Raw genomic sequence first — 19,725 nt, forward strand, 5'->3', positions numbered from 1 at the left:
TCTTTTTCCTATTTAAAACTTTCATGTGTGATTTCCCCCAACTTTTATTAAAAAAGTAATCTTTGGAATAAAAATAAGCCTGAAAAATGTCAACTCAATTTTCTTCCTGAAGAAGAAATAACTTTGTAATAACTAAAATAAACTAAAATAAAGGACTCTGAAAGCAACTGGTTTCTAAATTATGCCTATTGCTCAAATTAAATTGTACCTTTCCCTGAGACTAGTTAGTGGGCAACACATTGAAATAAAAGGGTCCTTACTCTAAATCATTCATATGCAGTTTTACTCTTAGTAGGTCCATAAAACAAATATCTAAGAAGATTTTCAACTGAAATAGGCAGAAACACAGCAGGAAAACACTCTATTGATCTGAAATTTAACAGGATTTCATTTAGAAGGCATAAAAGACAAAGGATACTTCAGTGACTCACAATACATTTCCATTCCAGATTGTCAACTGTTAAAGAACACAGGACACTAATGAGATGCTTCTTTTTCTACCAATTTTGTTCTCCCATTCATATTGTCTGCACTTTCTGAATAAACACAATTCATGACTAAACATCTTGAACAAATGATCTATGCCATCAAATCCTTTTACATCACAGACATAATCAGTGCAAAAGTATGACATGTATTCTGACGTAGTTATAACAAAAAGTGACCTGTAAATAGACCCAAATCACCATAGACTATTCTGTGCTCTATCATAGTTATTTACTCACAAAACGTAGACCTTTTTGCACCTCAGAATGAAGATATGGTAATGAATGTGATGATGAATCTGAAATGTGAATTCAGTGATACACTGAAAAAAATCAGCACTTACAGTAAGTATATTTTGGAGCACTTGCATACAGTTTTCCTTTTATTATTTCAAAAAGACAATGGATGAAATCTTTAAGAATCCAGCAATGCATTTTCTATCAGCTCATTAAAATCCCCTCATTCCCTTTCCTTAGTCCTCGTTTAGGCCTTGCAGACAATATCTGTCTAGGCTTACCGTGACCACAGAGATGGTAACTCTTCTTGTAAGTCAGTGTTAAAGTCTTCAAACACTTTCTGTGCTTTTTGAAATTCTTCTTCTGCCTAAACCAAAATGAAAAGTGTTACTTCTGCAATCACTACAACGTAGCAAAACCTGCCAAAATTACTTTTGTCTGGTTTTTTTTGGTGGGTCTTTTAAAATTTTTATTATAAAAGGATGTGATTCAGTCTCATGCCATAGAGGCCAACATGGGATTTGCTGTGCCCTCAGTCTCATCAAGAGAGACAGTTAAGGCTCAAACAGGACTCATTTGTAGAAGACGTGTCCACAACATGCACTGAAGTTTTCAATATACATTTACGCTTCAAGGTATCATTTCCATTTCTAAGAGAGCAAATTGTTCTGTCTCTGCACGGACAAAAAAAGCCACCGAAGCTCCCTAAGTCTTTTGCCAGCATGTTTCTGTTTGTGCTACCTTGGTAATTCTGCCTTCGTCTTTTCTTTTTGAACTCTGTAGGGCTTCTAGATGATGCCTTGCACTGTCATAGTCCACTAGCTTTCTGCTTCGTTTCGCAATGCGAGTCTGTACAGGGATAGAAACGAAAGTAAGGATGAAGAGCACTTTTTTAAAAGCTACTTTACTTATGTTGTCCATTAAATTTTAGACTTACTTTTATTCTCCCTTATTTGCTGTTCATATCAGAACTATTATCACAGAATATGCCCAGTTGGAAGGGACCACAAGGATCATTGAGCCCAACTCTTACCCCACAGAGGACCATCCCCAAAGTCACACCATGTGCCCAAGAGTATTGTTCGAACGCTTCCTGAACTCTGTCAGGCTTGGTGCTGTGACTACTTTCCTGGAGAACCTGTTCCAGCACCCAACTACACTCTGAGTGAAGAACCATTTCCTAATATCCAACCTAAACCTCCCCTGACACAACTTCAGGCCATTCCCTCAGGTCCTGTCACTGGTCACCAGAGAAGAGATCAGTTCCTGCCCCTCCTGTTACCCTCATGAAGAAGTTGTAGACTGTGATGAGGTCTCCCCTCAGACTCCTTTCTCCAGGCTGAATGGACCAAGTGACCTCAGCCACTCCTCATACAGCTTTCCCTCAAGGCCCTTCACCATTCCTTGCCCTCCTTTGGACACTCTCAAACAGCTTAATATCTTTCCTATATTGAGGTGCCCCAACTGCACAAAATATTCAAGGTGAGGCCACACCTGAGCAGAGCAGGACAATCCTGTCCCTGGACCAGCTGGTGATGCTTTGTCTGATGTCCCCCAGGACACAGTTGGCCCTCCTGGCTGCCAGGGCACTGCTGACTCATATTCAACTGGTCACTAACCAGGACCCCTAGGTCCCTTTCTGTGGCACTGCTTTCCAGCATCTCATTCTCCAGTCTGTATGGACATCTAAGATTGCCCTATCCCAGATGCAGAATCCAGCACTTTCCCTTGTTGAACTTCATATGGTTGGTGATTGCCCAGTCCTCTCATTTGTCGAGGTGTCACTGTGGGGCACCCCTGCCTTCAAGGGAGCCAACAGCTCCTCCCAGTTTTGTGTCATCTGCAGACTTGCTCAGTATCTCTTCCAGTCCTGCATCCAAGTCATTTATGAAGATGTTGAGGAGCACAGGGCCTAAAACGGAGCTCTGTGGAACCCCACTAGTGACAGGTCACCAGTCTGATGTTACCCCATTCACTATCACCGTCTGTGCTTGACCCATGAGCCAATTGCTCACCCACCACATGATGTGTTTATCCAGCTGCGGGCTGGACATTTTGTCCAGAAGGATACTGTGAGAGACAGTATCGAAAGCTTTACTGAAATATAAAAAGATGACATCAACTGGCTTCCCTTGATCATCTAGGTGGGTTACCTTGTCATAGAAGGAAATCAGGTTCCTTTCATGAAGCTATGCTGGCTGTAACCAATGACTGCATTGTCCTCCAGGTGTTTTTTCAATACCTCCCAGAATAATCTTCTCCATAACTTTACCAGGCACTGAAGTGAGACTGACAGGTCTGTAGTTTCCAGGGTCCTGCTTCTTGCCCCTCTTGAAAATTGGGACAACATTTGCCAGCTTCTACTCAAGCTGGGACCTCTCTGGATTGCCAAGACTGCTCAAAGGTCATCAAGAGAGGTTTTGTGATGACATCAGGTAGTTCTTTTAGGATTCTTGGATGAATCCCATCAGGGCCCAAAGGGATCCAGCTGGAGCAGGAGATCCTGCACAATTTTAGCATTGATCATTCTTGCAGTCATGGTGCTCCAGCTCAGGGCACTGAGACCCCATTGGTCTGTCACCCACGTTGAAGACAAAATGTTAAACATCTCTGCCTTGTCTTTGTCCCTGTTTGTGAGGTGACCATCTTGATCCTGTAATGGGCCAATAATATTTCTGTACTGCCTATTGACATTAATATATTTGAAAAAACTCTTTTTAGTGTCACCAACATTTCTGTCCAGCTTCAACTCCAGTTGAGCTTTGGCCACATGAACTTTCTTCCCATGTCACTTGACCTTGCTACCTTTTTGCCTTATTTTCACGAGAAGATTCCTGTTCAGCCAAGCCAGCCTTCTGCCTCACCTGCCTGACTTTCAGCATTTGGGAATTGCCTGCTCCTGTGCCCTTATGAGGTGATGTTTGAAAAGAGACCAGCACTGATGAACCCCAACATCTGCAAAAACATTTTCCAGGGGACCTTACTAATTCCCTGAGCAGCCTGAATCATGCAGGAACATGGAACAGTAAAAGAGACAAACTAATCACCTTATTTTAAATAATCAATTTATAGACAGTTTGGAATGGGGGCTTTGTGGGTGTAGGGCTTATAGGCCTTAGAACTAAGATTCCAACGTTATGTAAGACTTTTCATTCTCCCGAATAAGTGAACCTGGTAAACTCATGGTAATACAATCTTTTTCCCTTATATATAGAGTGGAAAATTAGTAATTAATGCACTTTTTCTAGAGTTGGAAAAATGCTAAAATATTATCCCAGAATATTTTGAATTGGAAGAGATCCACAAGGATCATCAAGTCCAACTCTTGAGTGAATGACTCACACAGAGATTCAACCCACAACCCTGGCATTATTAGCACCATGCTCTAACCAACTGAGCTAATCTCAGGGTATACTTCTAACTTTAGTTGTTTTGACACATAACTAAGACAACTGGAGTTTATTGTATATATATACTTTGATATAGACTTTACAAAGCTATATATTATATGCAAATTTCACATGCTGAGAGGGCATAAGCACAGTTGGATTTAAAAGTGAGTTTAAGACTGTACATCAGTAATATTAGTATTTTTTAATTAATTTTTCATTAGTCCCTGATGTACAAGACAAAGGTGATGACTGTGTGATACCTACTCAATCACAAACCATCATAAAAAATTTCCAGCTATGTCCATACAGTCATATTCAAATATAAAAGTATCTAACTGTCACCTGTAAGGATTCTTTATCGCCACACATTTAATTTACAAGTCATTTAGCTGGACTGTATGCCAGACAGGCATCTGGAAGAGGTTAGAATCTGCATAACATTCTCTACTGATGCGTATTACAAAATCTTTTGATGACTAATTAGAAGACAGAAACTATGGCTTAGATGTGTGAAAGATACTCGCAGGTGCATATAGCCAATAACAAAAAGCCTGTTTGCCATATAATTTGTCTAGCATTTTAACAGCTGAACAGCTTAATGTGTCCCTATTGAAGTCAGTAAAAATTATGTCACACCAAAGAAGCAGGAACAGGAAAAAACATAAAAGTTTCCTCTACAAAGGTTAATTTACTTCCAGGTACCAATGCATGAAAAATATTTTTGTTCACTTGAAAAATCAGCATGGCCTAATATCAGGGATTTACTTACAGAACAACATCTTGTACATTACAGGAGAGAATGATTTTCATCTTCCCCCCTTTCTCATTTTTCTTTTCTTGCTATTTATTTTGCAACTCAACAGTAATTTTAGAAATTGTCTTTATAGAAAATCATTACTCTACTTTGATATCAGGAAATTGTCCTAGATATGTATCCAAGGTTAACAGCGACCCATCCACCAGTTTTTGATGGAAGTCTTCCCAAAGTTCATCGCATTTCTGAAAAGGCAGAAAAGAGAAAAATGTACTTAGTAGTTTAATGTCACTTTAAGCCCAGGAGAAATAAAAAACGTAATTGGCAAAGATAAATAATTCTGAAGTTTTAGAATCTTCTTTATGGCAATAAATCAGAGCACACTCATAAGATGAATGAAAAGGAATACCTTGACATTGAAAATGTAATTCACAACAAAGTAAGATTTAGCTTAATAATTAGTTTGTGTTTTCCTTACTTCAAATAATAACTGCTATGTGAAAATAAGGATATCACGGGTTCAAGGTGTTCCTCAGGGTTTCCTGAGGATTCCTGAGGGTCAACGGCGCAGAATCTGAACCTGCCATGGTTCTTGCATCTAAGAACATTTGCTGATCGTGAACCTTCCTTACAGAGAAAGGAAGTACAACTAAAAATAGAAGAGAAAATAAAGGGAAAGGTCTTTCCAGTTCTTACTTTCTTGGCCATTATGGTTCAGATGATGAAATGGCTGATGCATAGACAAGAACTCTACTTCGCACTACTGGAGAACTGGGATGACAGATATGAAATATCCCAACATCAGCAGGCAAAAGAAACAAAATCCACACCCTGTCCAGCACTATCCACATCCTCGCCTCCCCCAGGCCCTGAAGGTATTGTTCTTTTCCCCAGTCCCCAGCCCCCTTTGGAGCTCTGGGGTAGTCACCAAGAGAAATCCCTTGTAGTTTTCTGGTTTTTAAGAGCATGTTAATGCAGCTCATGTGACAAGGACTTATTCCTTACTAGAAGCAAATTCTGTTACATGGACATAGTGCTTGGGTTCTCAATTGAACAAGTCATTAGCACACATGAAACATCCTGATTCCCCCTTTCTTTGCACATTTCTAAAATCACTCAACATCCTCCTTTGATGGAAGGAAGGCTAAAGGGTGTGAGCACTGCTCTGCAGGGCTGTTATTCTCACTGACAAGTCTGGGAGGCTATTCCCTAGTGTTCATTTTATCATAAGCTACTATAGGGCATATTTTAAATACTGTGTGATGCCAGTCTTCAGTTCATTTATCTCCTACTCTAAAGGAGTCCCTAATGAATTATTACAATCTATTAAACATGCTTAAAAGAAATACCTAATTTATTAACACAATATTTAATCAAAGTGGTCTACAGAGCAGCATAGCATTAGATCATAGCAAGCAACTGCCAGTTTTGAGCATTTGCCTTTGTACCTTGCTGATACATATTTTGGACAAATTAAAGTAATGAAGGTTTTCTGACAGCTAATGGACTCAAACAACACTGCTGAAGGGTCCTTTAAGCCATCATCCTTCCTACCATATAGAATAAGGTCAATTATGTGGATCCCTTTTGGAATGATCATTTATATCCTAGACTGAACAGATACATAATTCTTTCGTACTCTAGGTTGAAGGATGTATAAATTCGCATTTGTGATTATGTAGGTAAAAAAAATCAGGAGATTTTGTAATATTGCTCATGAGTTTCTTATTAAGAAGACATATCTAACATTTATCTTTACATCTAATAGAGCTTAAGATCCAAATTATGGTCCTTTCACACACAGCTACAAATTTCTGAGTGCAAAATCTAATGGTCTCCAGATACAAGATGAGGTGCTACAGCAAGATGCAGCATGAGATTTTCCAGCTGTTTAATCTAAAAAAATATAAATGGTATGGGATCTAAAATTATACAGTTTGGAAGTTGTGAGCTTTTCAAATCAAAAACACGTCATGCCTTCAGCAGCAGGGAAAGGTAGGAGATGGCAGCCATAGAGAAGCAAAGCTTACAGATAAGCAGATTTGGTAAGACTGTAAGTTCTGTATTGCAGTTTCTTGTTAACTATATTATCAAGGAGGCCTTGCAAACTGAATGCCAGTTGGCTAAAAGCTTCACTGACAACCGTTTCAACTTCCTTGTCACCACCAGCACATTTGCTGACAGGCTTCCCCCAGAATTAAGGCTGTTTAAGCAAGCAATTCAGAGCACCTCAAGTCAAATTCCTGCAGTGTCGTCTAGAAAAGCCTCTTCTTCTCTAATCACTGGAGGAAGTTACAAAGGTGAAAATGAATAGTGTCCTGCAGCCTAATTTACCCTTTAATTCCATAGTCTTTTCAGAGACAGGTGAGTGTCTCATCAGATATCCTGTTTAGTGCCACTAGCTCAAAAGCTGTTACACAGCACACAAGGATAAGCAGATTTGATTATTTTAAACATTCATTTGAATTGAAAATCCTGATTGTAAAACTGCACATAAGATACCTCTGTCAATCAGATGCTATCAGGACCAACTCTGCGCACACTGACGTTGACCTCAGTGGGAGCTTATATGAGCTAGTTTGTAAAACAGACACTTCAAGTGCTGCTTCTGGTCAGCAGGAGCCGCATTTCACAAGACCAACAATTTATATGCTGAGAAAACAGGATTTAACATGCAACAAAGAATTAAGGTGACTTTCAGATACACACTTCTCCTCAACAGTTCAGATAATCCATTTGCAGCTGAAGTACCTTTTCCCTCTTTTCATGCATCTTACCTCTCCAATCATTTTCACATCTTCACGCCCGTACCAGTCTGGCTCATAAACTTCATGGAGAGACTCTGTAAGCTTCTTTGAGGCATCTTGCATCCCTGCAATTAGACAGAAGGAGGAACATATAACTGCAAACTACAAGAAACAGTTGCTAAATATCTTTATTTTCACCCACATGTACCACTATTCTATTCCCTCTGGCAAATTAAGAAAGAAATGCCTGAAGTTGGGGAAAGTACTGTAATGGACCAGATTTTATTAAGAATCTTGTATGCTCACCCAGTAGCTTTACAAGTTTTTGGAGCCCAGGGCTTATTTAGGCTTGCAGTGAGGTGGTGCTTGCAGAGAAGCACCACGTGCTAAGCCAAACTGAACAGTCACTTTTGGAGCTTTTGCTACCACAGGTGGAACAAGGACAGGGACTACTGATGATAATCACTCTGTAATACACAGAGAAGCTGGCTTAAATATGAAATGGTTTCAATGATATTATGAGAAAGAGCCTAAGTCTATCTTCAGTGAGATCCATTTGACCCCAGCGAATATAAAAAAAACCCTCAGTAAAGGCCTTTCTATTTTCATGGAGCACCAATCCATCAGATGTTGAATATGTTTCTGAACCCAGTGAAACCAAATGGATCTCACCTAACTTGATAAGAATTCAGAATCAGTAATTTTAAAATGATGACTTTTATTTCAACTTCTTTGCAAAATCTGAACAACACTGTTAAATTTATAACTTAGCATTAACTTTTTTTAAAAAGGCACATTTTTTTATCTAACCAAAAAGGATTCCTGAATAAAGGGGATTTTTTTTCCTTAACAGATGCCAAATTACAGTAAAATACAGATGATCATATATTTCCAGGCAGAACTCATTTAAAAGCTTTAATGACACTGCAAATTAATCAACTCAAGAAGTAAGACAAAACCAGCACAGTATCACCATGTTTAAAAAGGCTGTTTCTCTCCACTCAGGGTGAACACATAGACCAGGAGGGTTCACTCATCCCTGCTTGCACTCAATTTTTTATGATACCTGAACTTCTGCCCTTCAGCACTGTGTGATAAACCTGCCATGTATTGTGGCAGGCAGGCTGGCACAGCTGCTATATAATCCCTCCTGCAGCTTCCACTCAGCTCGGTCACAGACCAGGCTGGCACAGAGCACCTTTCCTCTGCACACTTTCTTTCTGAAATACTACAGGGTTTGGCCATATATCTGCTTAAGAAAATAAGTAAAAGACACTTAATATCCCGTGCTTGAGTCATATCAAAACTGCACCAACTTTTACACTTTTTTCAGTTCTGAGAATTGGGTAATCCTACATTCCACTACATTCCCGTAAAAAACATCAGTCAAATCCAGCTGCAGTTTAAGGCAAGTGGGCATTATAGTACTTGGCTTCTTCAGTCAGAGGTTTCAGTCTGAAATTTCCAGGCCAAGATCATCCATTGCACTCCTCTCCAACTGCACCCATACCAGGTTTACTGCAATACCTCAAATGAGTGCAAAGATAAATACCAATCCAATGAATTCCCGTTCTTTTTCATGTCTATGGGCATAAACTTATAATGTCCAATGATATTTTTATCTGGCTTGTTTTCATATAGAATTATTTCTTATAAACTGATATGCATTATTCATTAAGAGGATTAGTGTCTCAGTCATAGACTGCAGGCTGTTTCTGCTGGTTTTAACTGCTATCATTGAGAAAGATAAATTGTTACAAGCAGGTCATTAAAGTACTAAGAAATGTGAAAAGAATTTTTACTGCTGATGAACAGTTAGAAATTTATACTTAATATCAATTGTTTCATTCAGTACTGCTTCTTGGTAATTGGATCATTTATTCAATAACTAAAAATGCCAAAATATTTTAATTGCTTAGGAAAAATTGCTAAATAACCCAATTACTGAAATCTGAGCCTCTTGGATTAAATCACCCTCTTTCTCTGGCAAAGAGTCCCTGTTTCCAGAATCCCAAAAAACTTCTAGAGGCCCCCATGTGATAGGGGGTGGCAGTGCAGAGACATCCCCACTAAACACTCTAGGGGTAGCAGAGGGTAGGCAACTCCTTACCATCACAATTCCAATGTACTCAAGCTCCCATTGAGACTGGCCTGGGACAGCATGTGGCTGTAGAACCTATATACTGTGGGGTCCCTTACTCACCCTCAGGGTAATCTAGGCTGAATCATGGAGAAATTTCCATTTTCCTAATGGGGTGAGGCATCTTGGACTGGCTCTTAATATTTAATTACTTACGTGGTTCTCCAGGAAAATTACCCATCCTGCCATAAGGGATTATTTTAACAATAATTTGTTATTGTTACTAACCCATTAGAGTTTCCACTGGAACAATTCAATTATTTCATAATTCATGAATAAATTTTGCAGAAAGATGATAAATAGTTTTATTGCTTTCAAGAAATTACATGAGTGACTTTAAGATTCATGTGTCTGGAGGATACATGTAGTTCTGTCAGCCACAGACTGACACAACTAGGCAGGAAAACTGCTTACAGACTTGCAAAACCTACCCTCTCCTTCCTGTAGACTAGTTACTACATTAAGCTACTTGAAAGGTATGGTGTTTCTTTTTAATCATGCAGGATTCCTTTTAATCTTTGTCACCTTGCCACATGCATGAAGACCAAGGTTTTTATCTCCCCATCTGCACTGGTACTTGCAAAGAGCTTGGGGTAGAGGACGGGAGATTGATTTAGGGTTTCTATAACAATTGGTCCATAAAACCATTCAAGTCACTTACAACTCTCAATAGATTAAAAATTAATCAAGAAGTAGAGAACCCAGATACATATTGCCAAGGAGACTGGGAAAGACAGAAGATTGAGGCATGAGATGACTAAAGCTATGGGGGATAGTATACAATCTTGTCAGTACAAACAGCATATATTAAACTATCATGCAGACGAAATAAAACATCACATAAAAGCCATTCACAAGTTCAACAGCTTTATGACATGGTTCCTCCAAGTCCTTGAATAACCAACAGGAAAGATCAATGTCCAGCTAAAACTAAGAAGCACCAATGAACAAAAGAAAGAGTCTGAATACAGCAAAAATTCTTTTAAGGATGTGTGATACTAAACCTCAAATTGTCAAGTTTATTAAAATGAAGGGACAGAGAGTCATAATAAGGCTCAACAGACCATTCTTTGCTTAAATCCCCTCCTGGAGTACTGTGCCAAGTACTCAGCACAAGAAAGACATGGATCTGTTAGAGCAGGTCTAGAGGAGGCCACAATGATGCTCAGAGGAATGGAGAACCTCTTCTATGAAGACAGGCTGAGATAGCAGGGGTTGTTCAGTCTGGTGAAAAAAAGGCTCTGGGGACACCTCACTGTGGCTGATAGTACTTAAAGGGAGCTTCTGAGAAAGAGGGAAAGCAACTTTTCACACAGGCAGACAAAGGTAGGACACAGTGGTAGGACAAAGGGGAATGAATGATTTGAAACTAAAAGAGGAGAGCTTTAGATTAGATGTTAGGGAGAAATTCTCTGAGGGTGGTGAGGCACTGGAACAGGCTGCCCAGAGAAGTTGTAGACGCCCTGCCCCTGGAACTGTTCAAGGCCAGGTTGGACGCAGCTTGGAGCAACTTGGTCTACTGGATGGTATCCCTGCCCATGTCAGGGGTGTTGGAACTAGGTGATCTATAAGGTCCCTTCCAACCCAAACATTCTATGATTCTATGAAATCGTGCCTGGATTTCTACTTTTAACTTCCAGTATTGAGTCACTTAGAAGTCATGCAGCGAAATGAAGCTTGTTACTGGAGTTCAGTTCCTGAACCCCCTTAAAATGAACTGCTTCTCTCATACCTCTAAGAGTATAAGGATGTCAAGTGTATTATTTTCCAGTAATTCAAATATATGCAATTATATGATTGTCCTTTTTTCCTGCAAAATGAGCCCCTGATGACAGCATGACTCCAAGGCTCTGATGTCCTTGGCACAAAAATATCACTCCAGTGCCTAAATATGGGGGTTCCCATGCTTTTGTGCATAGACACCCCAAAATCTTCTAATGATGGCAGTCCTTCAAAGAATATCAACAAAGAGACTGTAGTAGCTGCTTCTGTCATCCAAAATCTGGAAAGGTCTTTAGCATTGCTGACCTATTCAGCTTTGAGGAAGCCCCAACCAGAGCTGTGTATTGTGGTCTACTGTCTCAGGTTGTGTGCTCTCTCCACAGCACCAACATGTGTGCCAAGGATACCCACTGGTGGCTTGTTGACTTTGAAGAATAACGTTTTAAGGCTCTTGTGAGTTGCTTATGACTGGATCTTTTCAAAGACATGTAGATAATATGGTGTTAGCAAACACTTTTCATTCTCAGTAAGAAGGTCAGTCTGAATGAATTACAGGCTGAACAAGAGAAAGGTGCTGAACAGAAGAGCATGGCTAAAAAGGCAAAACCTGAACAATGAAATATTTTACACAGAGATAAAAACAAAACTTGATGCAAAGAGTAGCCTAATAAAGGGAAAATGAGCAAAAGGATCATGAGTGCAGAACACTAGGAAGAGAAAGAGAGAAAGAAAATGAAACTGAGAGGAGTGTTATCACCCACACGGAAATCAAAGCATCATGTAAACAGTCAGCCTACATGACAGATAAGCCATCCAGCCAACAAACAGCCTTATCATGCTGCTTCTGAGTAACCATCATATAATGTATGTGGGGAAGAGTGAAAAATAAGAGACCAAAATAAGCATTCAGTGGGTCCCCAAAAATGACTGATGCTAAAATTTCCTCTAAGAACAAGAGACATTGCTCAAATTGGTCTGGTATGGGATTTTCTTTGGCCAGTCCATCCAGAAAATAATACATGGTCAAAGACATTAAGCTACTGCTTTGCTCCCCATTTTACATTTCCTATCAAAAAGAGCTTTCTTACCTGCCTGTGAACAGCTGCTGAAGTCTTATTATGACAGTGATTTCCAGGGATGTTAACACTCATTTGCAACATTTTCCCTACTGGACTGGAGCCAGGTTAAAAATACATACACACATATATATCTATCATACATATATATATATATATATATATATATATATATTTATCTCAAGAAGCCACTGTCTCTCTATCAGTCACCAACTCCCATTCCCTTCCCTTAGCACCTCCAACTCCCCCAGAGAGAGGTGGCATGAGAAAGAGAACACTTTGCAGTTGAGTGCTGGATTTACAAATGTCTAGTAGGATTTAAACGCTGTTTACTTATCTCTAATATTTAAGCTCTGACCAGTGAAATTCTGCTACTTGGATTTTCAATGTAGTATCAAAAGACATCATATTTGAGTTTTAAACTTAAAAAAAATGGATTAAGCAGTCAGAAATATATGAGAAATCACATCATTGCAGGGAGCATGGTTTTGGAGGAAGATCACCATCCAATTAGTAATACATGGTAACATTACAGTTGCAGAGATAAAGCAATCCCTTGATTGGGATGCCTTGCACGGGGTATTTAACATTACAGCATTTGCAAAGATGAATAACAAGATGTGTAGATTTTGTGGGTGCTGAAAATGCATGCAACATGAGAATCTGAGCAGTGCTCCTGTACACAAAGGACAGTCAAGGATAAGCTGTACATGCAAGACTGTACCCACGAGTTGATGCTGAAGCTGCAGAATACCTAGCAACAGGCTAAAGAGAATCTTATGTGCATTTATCTTTGTATAACTTAAACAAGCCTACTTGACTCAACTTTTAAAAAAACTTTGCTTTATGAAAGCATGATGTAAAACTTAAAAATCACCTTTAATGGCTGCTAAATATCCTCTCAGTTCTCTCTGGAGTCTGGAACCCTCTGCCTGGAAAAGAAAAAGAAAGGAAGTGAAAACACATTTCAGTTATGTTTAATGCCTTGAAACATGCATACAGGATGAAAATATAACTACAAAAAGCAATTTCAGGAGCTATCTGATAAATAGTGTCACATGTTGCAAGCGTGCAGAGATTCATACAGAAAAGGAGTCCTGGTAAAGATGCTATGCATAGTGTACTGTCTAGGCTAGAATTTCTGGGTTTATTTTATCAGTCATCTGCACAGGAAGAATTCCACTCAAAGAAAACCCGGTATATTTTACAGCCAAGATCCAGTTCAAGTCAGCCTGGCCAATGGCCTAACCTGAAACACAAAGAGAAAGGTGCACCTCCACTGGAAACCACTCAAATGAGGCCACTCTAGACTTGCAGTCTTACATAAATTGCTTACTATCTTTGCAAACAATTTACCAAGAACTTAAACATTTTAACATTTTGCAAGTAAATAACTCCTAAAATATAATAATTTTAGTTACTTGTTTTGTTTAGCTAGTGCATGTTGCAGTTTATTGTGAAAATTCAACTGTTTCTTTGGCAAATACATCAAAATTGTCTTTCTCATACAAATGGTCTTTGAAAAACTCAGAACAGACAAAGCACTTATCTTTGACTGTATCACAAGTTGGACTTCACAGTTCCTAGGATTTGCAAAGAAACCTGTGCTACACACATCCTTTATTGCTAAAAAGCTGCTGTCCAGGTCACCTTCAATAGCTTGAAGATTTTTGAAACACTCTACATTTACCAGTTCCCAATATTTTTCAAATTATTTATTTAAGCAATTGGAAACTACAGGAATTTCAGCTTGCAGTCACATTTTCTCTCTTACAGCTACACCATATGGAAAAATCAGCTGCAAAATATGACTGACTGCTTTGGAGTTTATCTTGTATTTTCATGTGAAAGTCAGAACATGAAGGTTGCATGTGAATAGTGTGAATACTTGAGAAGGCAGAAGGTGCAAGCTGTTATAATCCCACTTAAGTCAAAGGACTTCTGATGTCAGTAAAGGATTTGCCATCAGTGACTGCAATGCTCAGAGCATTTAGACACAGGATCATAAGAAATTCAGGTTGAAAGGGGCTATCTGGCACTTAGAATTCACCTACCAGCAGTCACTTGAAAGTCCAAGTTATGGTTCTGAAAACGACTTGCCTCACCAGTACACACACTGCAATGCAGAAAACATCTACCAAACTCACTTGCTTCTCCCAGCTTCCTGAAGGGAACTGAAGGCTTTTAGAATGGGATCAACACCATTCTTTACCCCTCTCCCTCAAATTGTATTGATGATATGGACCTTGATGATATGGATTGATGATATGGACCTTGATGTTCAAGGTCCTGGAAATAGTAAGGAATTTGGAAGGTAAAAATGCCTGAGTGGGTCTAGAAAGTAGACTGAATTTACTTTTCAGATTCAACAAAGAGAAGAGAGCTTTTACACTAATTTGATCTGGAGCAAGTCACCTACAGCTCTCAAAGCCATTAATCGACTAAATTCCAAGCACAGGCACAGACCACCTGAGAAGCTGCTGAGCAACAGCAAGTGCACAGGAGCAGCCAGCCCACCAACCTTTCTCTGGTTTGGGACCATATTCGATGCTCCAAAGAAAGGCAACCCATTCCCTTGCTTTGGGATCAATGCTGCATATCAAAACAAGGGCGAGACAGGTGCAGGTTGAGTATCAGTGGATTAAACCTCAGGGTTAATTACCTATAAAGCAACTGAAAGTTCTGAAGTAGTAGCTTGATGTTGTGTCCTTTGAGAAAATATACATGCATACATCTTAATACTGCTTAGCGAAAAGTACTACCCTAATGCATCATTACAACACATTATATCATCTCACATAACACAGTAGTTGCTAACCTCTTTCTACTTCATTCTGTGCTAGAAGGGGAGGAAAGGATATGACTGCTTTTCATGGACCAAGGCATTAAGTCATCAGTGTTGCTACAGACAAAAGAAGATTGTACCTGGGAGCAAATTTCTCAATCTTGTGTCTGAAGAAGAGTATCAGCAAACTTTAGGTAGAAAGAGAAGTTCCCCTTTTATGCATGTCAGTCTCCTCCCGGAAGGATCCCTTATACTCTGAGAAGTCACATGAAGGTACAGAAATTATCTTTCCAGTTCATACCTTCTTTAACCTGAGCACTTGTGGTGAAAACAGAACATACAGCAACTTTGTTCTTCACCATGCTCCAGCTGAACACGTGCTCATACAATAAAAATTTTTAGTTACTAAAAAATTTCTGGTGCTTCAGGAGCAGAAAACTGCAGCTGGAAGGCTGAGAACCTTCTTAGCTGACCTCACGTCCAGTAAGAGGTCTACATTTACTCATACAAATCTGGTTTTGTCTCTAGGACTAACTAGCACACCACAAATGGCATGTCTGGGAAACACTGCTGGAACACTATGCTTATAACAGAACTGCTGTGCAGTTTTATGACTGGTACCCTAACCCACTATGAGATCTATTGTGCTTGGTTAGCATCATTCATCACTAGCAACCACTGCTCAGGAAAACGTGTAAGAAAAAGTCGAAGTAGTAAAACATGATGCAAATATCTTGCCATATGTGCTGTTATGAGTTCTGACACTTCATTCAAAAGAATAATTTTAACATGCATCTCTTTCAGTCTAGGTTATTAACAGGCCAAAACCCACTGAAATATCCAAGCACGATAGAGCCATAAGAATTTTTCCTTGTTAGCAAATGTGTGACGTGACATTAAAGCACCCATGAACAAGGGCCAGCTCCCACTGAATTTGAGAGATAATCTCTCAGTTTCAATGGCAACAGAACTAGACCTTTCTAAAAATACCAGAAATAAAAATTAGCATCAAAAGTCCTCAGCCCTGTGAATTCTGCAAAATGTGCTTCTGGTCTACACACTTTCTATAGTAAACTCACTATTAGAGAACACAGATATACTTTACCGCCTAAATTAATATTCACAGGATGAAAATACTGCACTGTTGGCTTTGCACATCTTGCAAACTGTGATATAAAGGTTTTAAAAAGTACTATTTTGAAGATTGTCACATATTTAATGTTGCCTCTTTGTGGTGTTTACTGGTACATTCTTTCTACTTTCTGGTCTATCAGATGAAAGCATCTGGTGGCTCTGAAACCACTGCTCCAAGTATTTTAATTAAAGCCATGAATTTTGTTAAATGAGATGCAGCTTCTTGAGGGAGAATGAAAAGTAGGTGTCATTTCGCCAGTGTCATGTTCCTTTGAAATGGAATTTCCCAAGACAGCACTGATGCTCTGTTCTACGTGAGGAAGTAAAATGAGTTAGAGTTTCATAATACGTAAGAAACTCCAGAGAGAAATCTCAATAGCATACTTAATAGCAAACTTTTCACAATCAGGTTGTTTGATAACAGTATGCAAGTTCCAGCAGACTCCAGCACCAAAAATCAGTGCTCTGACCTCACCTGGTCAAATTCAATATACAAATTTCCAAAAATCTACTACGTAATCCTGTTAAACTGCACATATGAGCAAGGGAAGCATGCTAACAACCTAAACCAACATCCACCTTTAGGAAAGTCGACACAGCTCTTCACAGCAATGTTCCAAACAACAGTTTGTTGCTTTGAACATGGTAGCATATCACCTTTCTACTCTCTAGTCTCATTACATGGTCAGTATTATATAGCTGTTAAAGACACATGCACTCAGTGAGATAAGGAGGTTCAGCGTTTCAGAATCTCGTCCTCTACAGCCACAGGTCTTACGTACCCTTACAGCAGCACTAAGCCTTTTCAGCACTACTGATTCTTGTGTATGTTTGGTTTTGGTTTTCTTTTCAAATAATAGCATTTGGATCAGCTCTATTATGTCACAGAATATTCTGCGTTGAAATGGACCCACAAGGATCACTGAGTCCAACTCTTAAGTGAATGGCCCATACAGGGATCAAACCCACAACCTTGGCATTATTATTTAAGCATATCTTAGCACTGGAATTAAGACAAAGAGAGCCATATCACTGTTGGCTGTGAGACTGATGAGATCTTAGAAAAAAGTTAATGACTAAAACCATAAAAACCATGGTTTCTGTCTATCACCTTTTGCCTCCTGATGCATTAGAAAAATTGTTGCATCCACTCAGAAATTAAAGGCCACCTTGCCTCCACAAAAGTTGGAATGAATGACCTATTTGCCAGGAATCATTTATTTATTGCTTTCCAGTCAGAACAGAAGAGTTTGGTTTTTCTATCATGTCACATACAGGATGTAAATACAATACATCTTTACAGGAAAGGTCAGCACAGCATGTCCTTGATACAAAAATCAAATCTATCACTCCAATTTAGTGAGAGTCAAGAGCATTAAAAATGTTGAACCTGAAGTATAGGCTAATTAATTACCTGGCCCATAGAAAAATGATCATTATTATTGCATCTCTAATACTGGAATTTTTTCATTCCATTATGAAGACATCAGGGAAATAGATAAAAAGAAAGCATTTTCTGTATCAGCTGGAAGACATGCTTCACTGTAATGTGCTGTTACTTGCCACAAGTGCTGTCTCTCTGTTCATAAACACTTCAGGTACTATTTACTGGTAGGTCTTTTAGAGAACTCTGATGTAGGAATGAAAAGGACTATTGCATTAAGAGAAGCTTAACAAAATAAGAGGTTATTTGGACAAATCTTTCAGTAATTCAGTACGAAATCTATCTGCTTACCAGATTACCCTATTTTACCATTTATCAGGTTCCTTATAGTTCCTAGAACTGTCTCCCAAATTTTGGAATCTTTTTCTTAAAGAAATGGATTTTTTCTTTTCTCTCACTACAATCTGTAAGAGATTTGGGGTTTGAAATATTTCTCTAGAGCACCACTTGAAAAAAGTTGGGTTTGCAACCTTCTCTGGAAACACAGGTTTTAGGCATGCCAGTATCTTCCAGGACAGTGCCAAATTTGTGGCCCAGCCAACTAAAAAGGCTCAAAAGTTAGAATTTCATTGTTCTAGTTACTAAGTAACATGATGAATTGAAGTAAACTGCATCAAACCGGCTTCTCAGATGATTTGGACGAATCCAAAAAGAATTAACTCTAAAGGCAAGAAATAGGGAGCTCTGTCTTGTGCTAGGAATGACTCCCAGTAGGCAGGGGAGAACGCTCTGTGCCTGCAGGGACACTAAACTAACTAACCCATTCACTGAACCATTGGTTTCTGTTTTAGATGAAGACTGAACAGAATACCTGGTACTCACTGTAAATGAAATTCCAACCTCGCCTCACAGCTAAACCTCCCCCTCCCCTAAACTGGGATTCTATATTCACACCTATTGCATCTTCCTACAAGCATACTCATCTCCTCAAATTAGGGTCCAAACTAACAGTTTCAATGAAAATTTTGGATCTGCAAAGGCAGCAAGTGCAGAGTCTACAGGTCCTATGGTTAAAAGTAATCTATGCACGCTTAATGTTGAGCTAAACTTTCTGAACTTTTTTGGGCCTCTGTTTATGCCTATAGCTGCATATCCATACCAAGATTTGTAAATAACATATATAAGCTATGTATTAATAGATCTAGTATAAAACTGTCCAGAACTGTTGTGAACTGCATCATGCTCAATCCATACGTTAAATTCCAGAGCTGGGCTATGTCAACTATCCCCAGGGTCAGTTATCCCAAACAGCTCCTGAAGAAACTTATACCAGTCTCCTTTAAAAATAGTCAGAAACAACTTGAACATTCAACTTCACTGCCTGGAAGAAAACAACTAGCACAGTTACTATAGCTCCAGAGGCATAATAGTTTATGTCCAAGGGGCAATCAAAACCAGCACAGTGTGACAATGGTTTAGACTTTGGATTTGGAGCAATTAATAGGCAGAATCAAAAAGGCAAAACATCAGATCACTCGCTCTCTCCTTTGAAGTGAGGAATTAGTTGGAATGGATCTAGGCTGTCCCTGCAGAGATAATTTTGTAGCATAAAACAGAGAGACTCACCTTCCTGCATATCCTGCCTGATCAGAAATTAATGAGGTTGAGATGAGATCTAATAATACACTATTTTTGTTTTGGGAAAAATGGTTCTTCATAATTATTAAACACACATATCAGGACGGAATGGTAATGAGCAGAGAAATCCCTACCACAGCCCCAAAATAGTTTGCACATTGTATAGCTTATGTTTGGTTTAGTGATCATCCAGTATCTGAAGTACACTTTTGGATTGCCCCAAATGGCTCA

At 39.1% G+C, this 19,725-nt stretch overlaps 1 protein-coding gene across 2 annotated transcripts in view; it reads right to left on the minus strand.

The window, feature by feature from the left end:
- Positions 1–19,725, minus strand: part of AMPH (amphiphysin) — a 117,029-nt gene that overhangs the window by 40,398 nt on the left and 56,906 nt on the right. For both annotated transcript variants that reach the window (XM_064667961.1, XM_064667954.1), the window contains exons 3-7: positions 13,431–13,485; positions 7,646–7,740; positions 5,018–5,113; positions 1,464–1,571; positions 1,004–1,089 (exon numbers count right to left, since the gene is read on the minus strand). In XM_064667961.1, coding sequence (XP_064524031.1) covers positions 1,004–1,089; positions 1,464–1,571; positions 5,018–5,113; positions 7,646–7,740; positions 13,431–13,485 — 440 coding nt within the window. The remainder of the gene's footprint in view (positions 1–1,003; positions 1,090–1,463; positions 1,572–5,017; positions 5,114–7,645; positions 7,741–13,430; positions 13,486–19,725) is intronic.

Source organism: Pseudopipra pipra, chromosome 1 (assembly GCF_036250125.1).
Source record: "Pseudopipra pipra isolate bDixPip1 chromosome 1, bDixPip1.hap1, whole genome shotgun sequence".
NCBI lineage: Eukaryota > Metazoa > Chordata > Aves > Passeriformes > Pipridae > Pseudopipra > Pseudopipra pipra.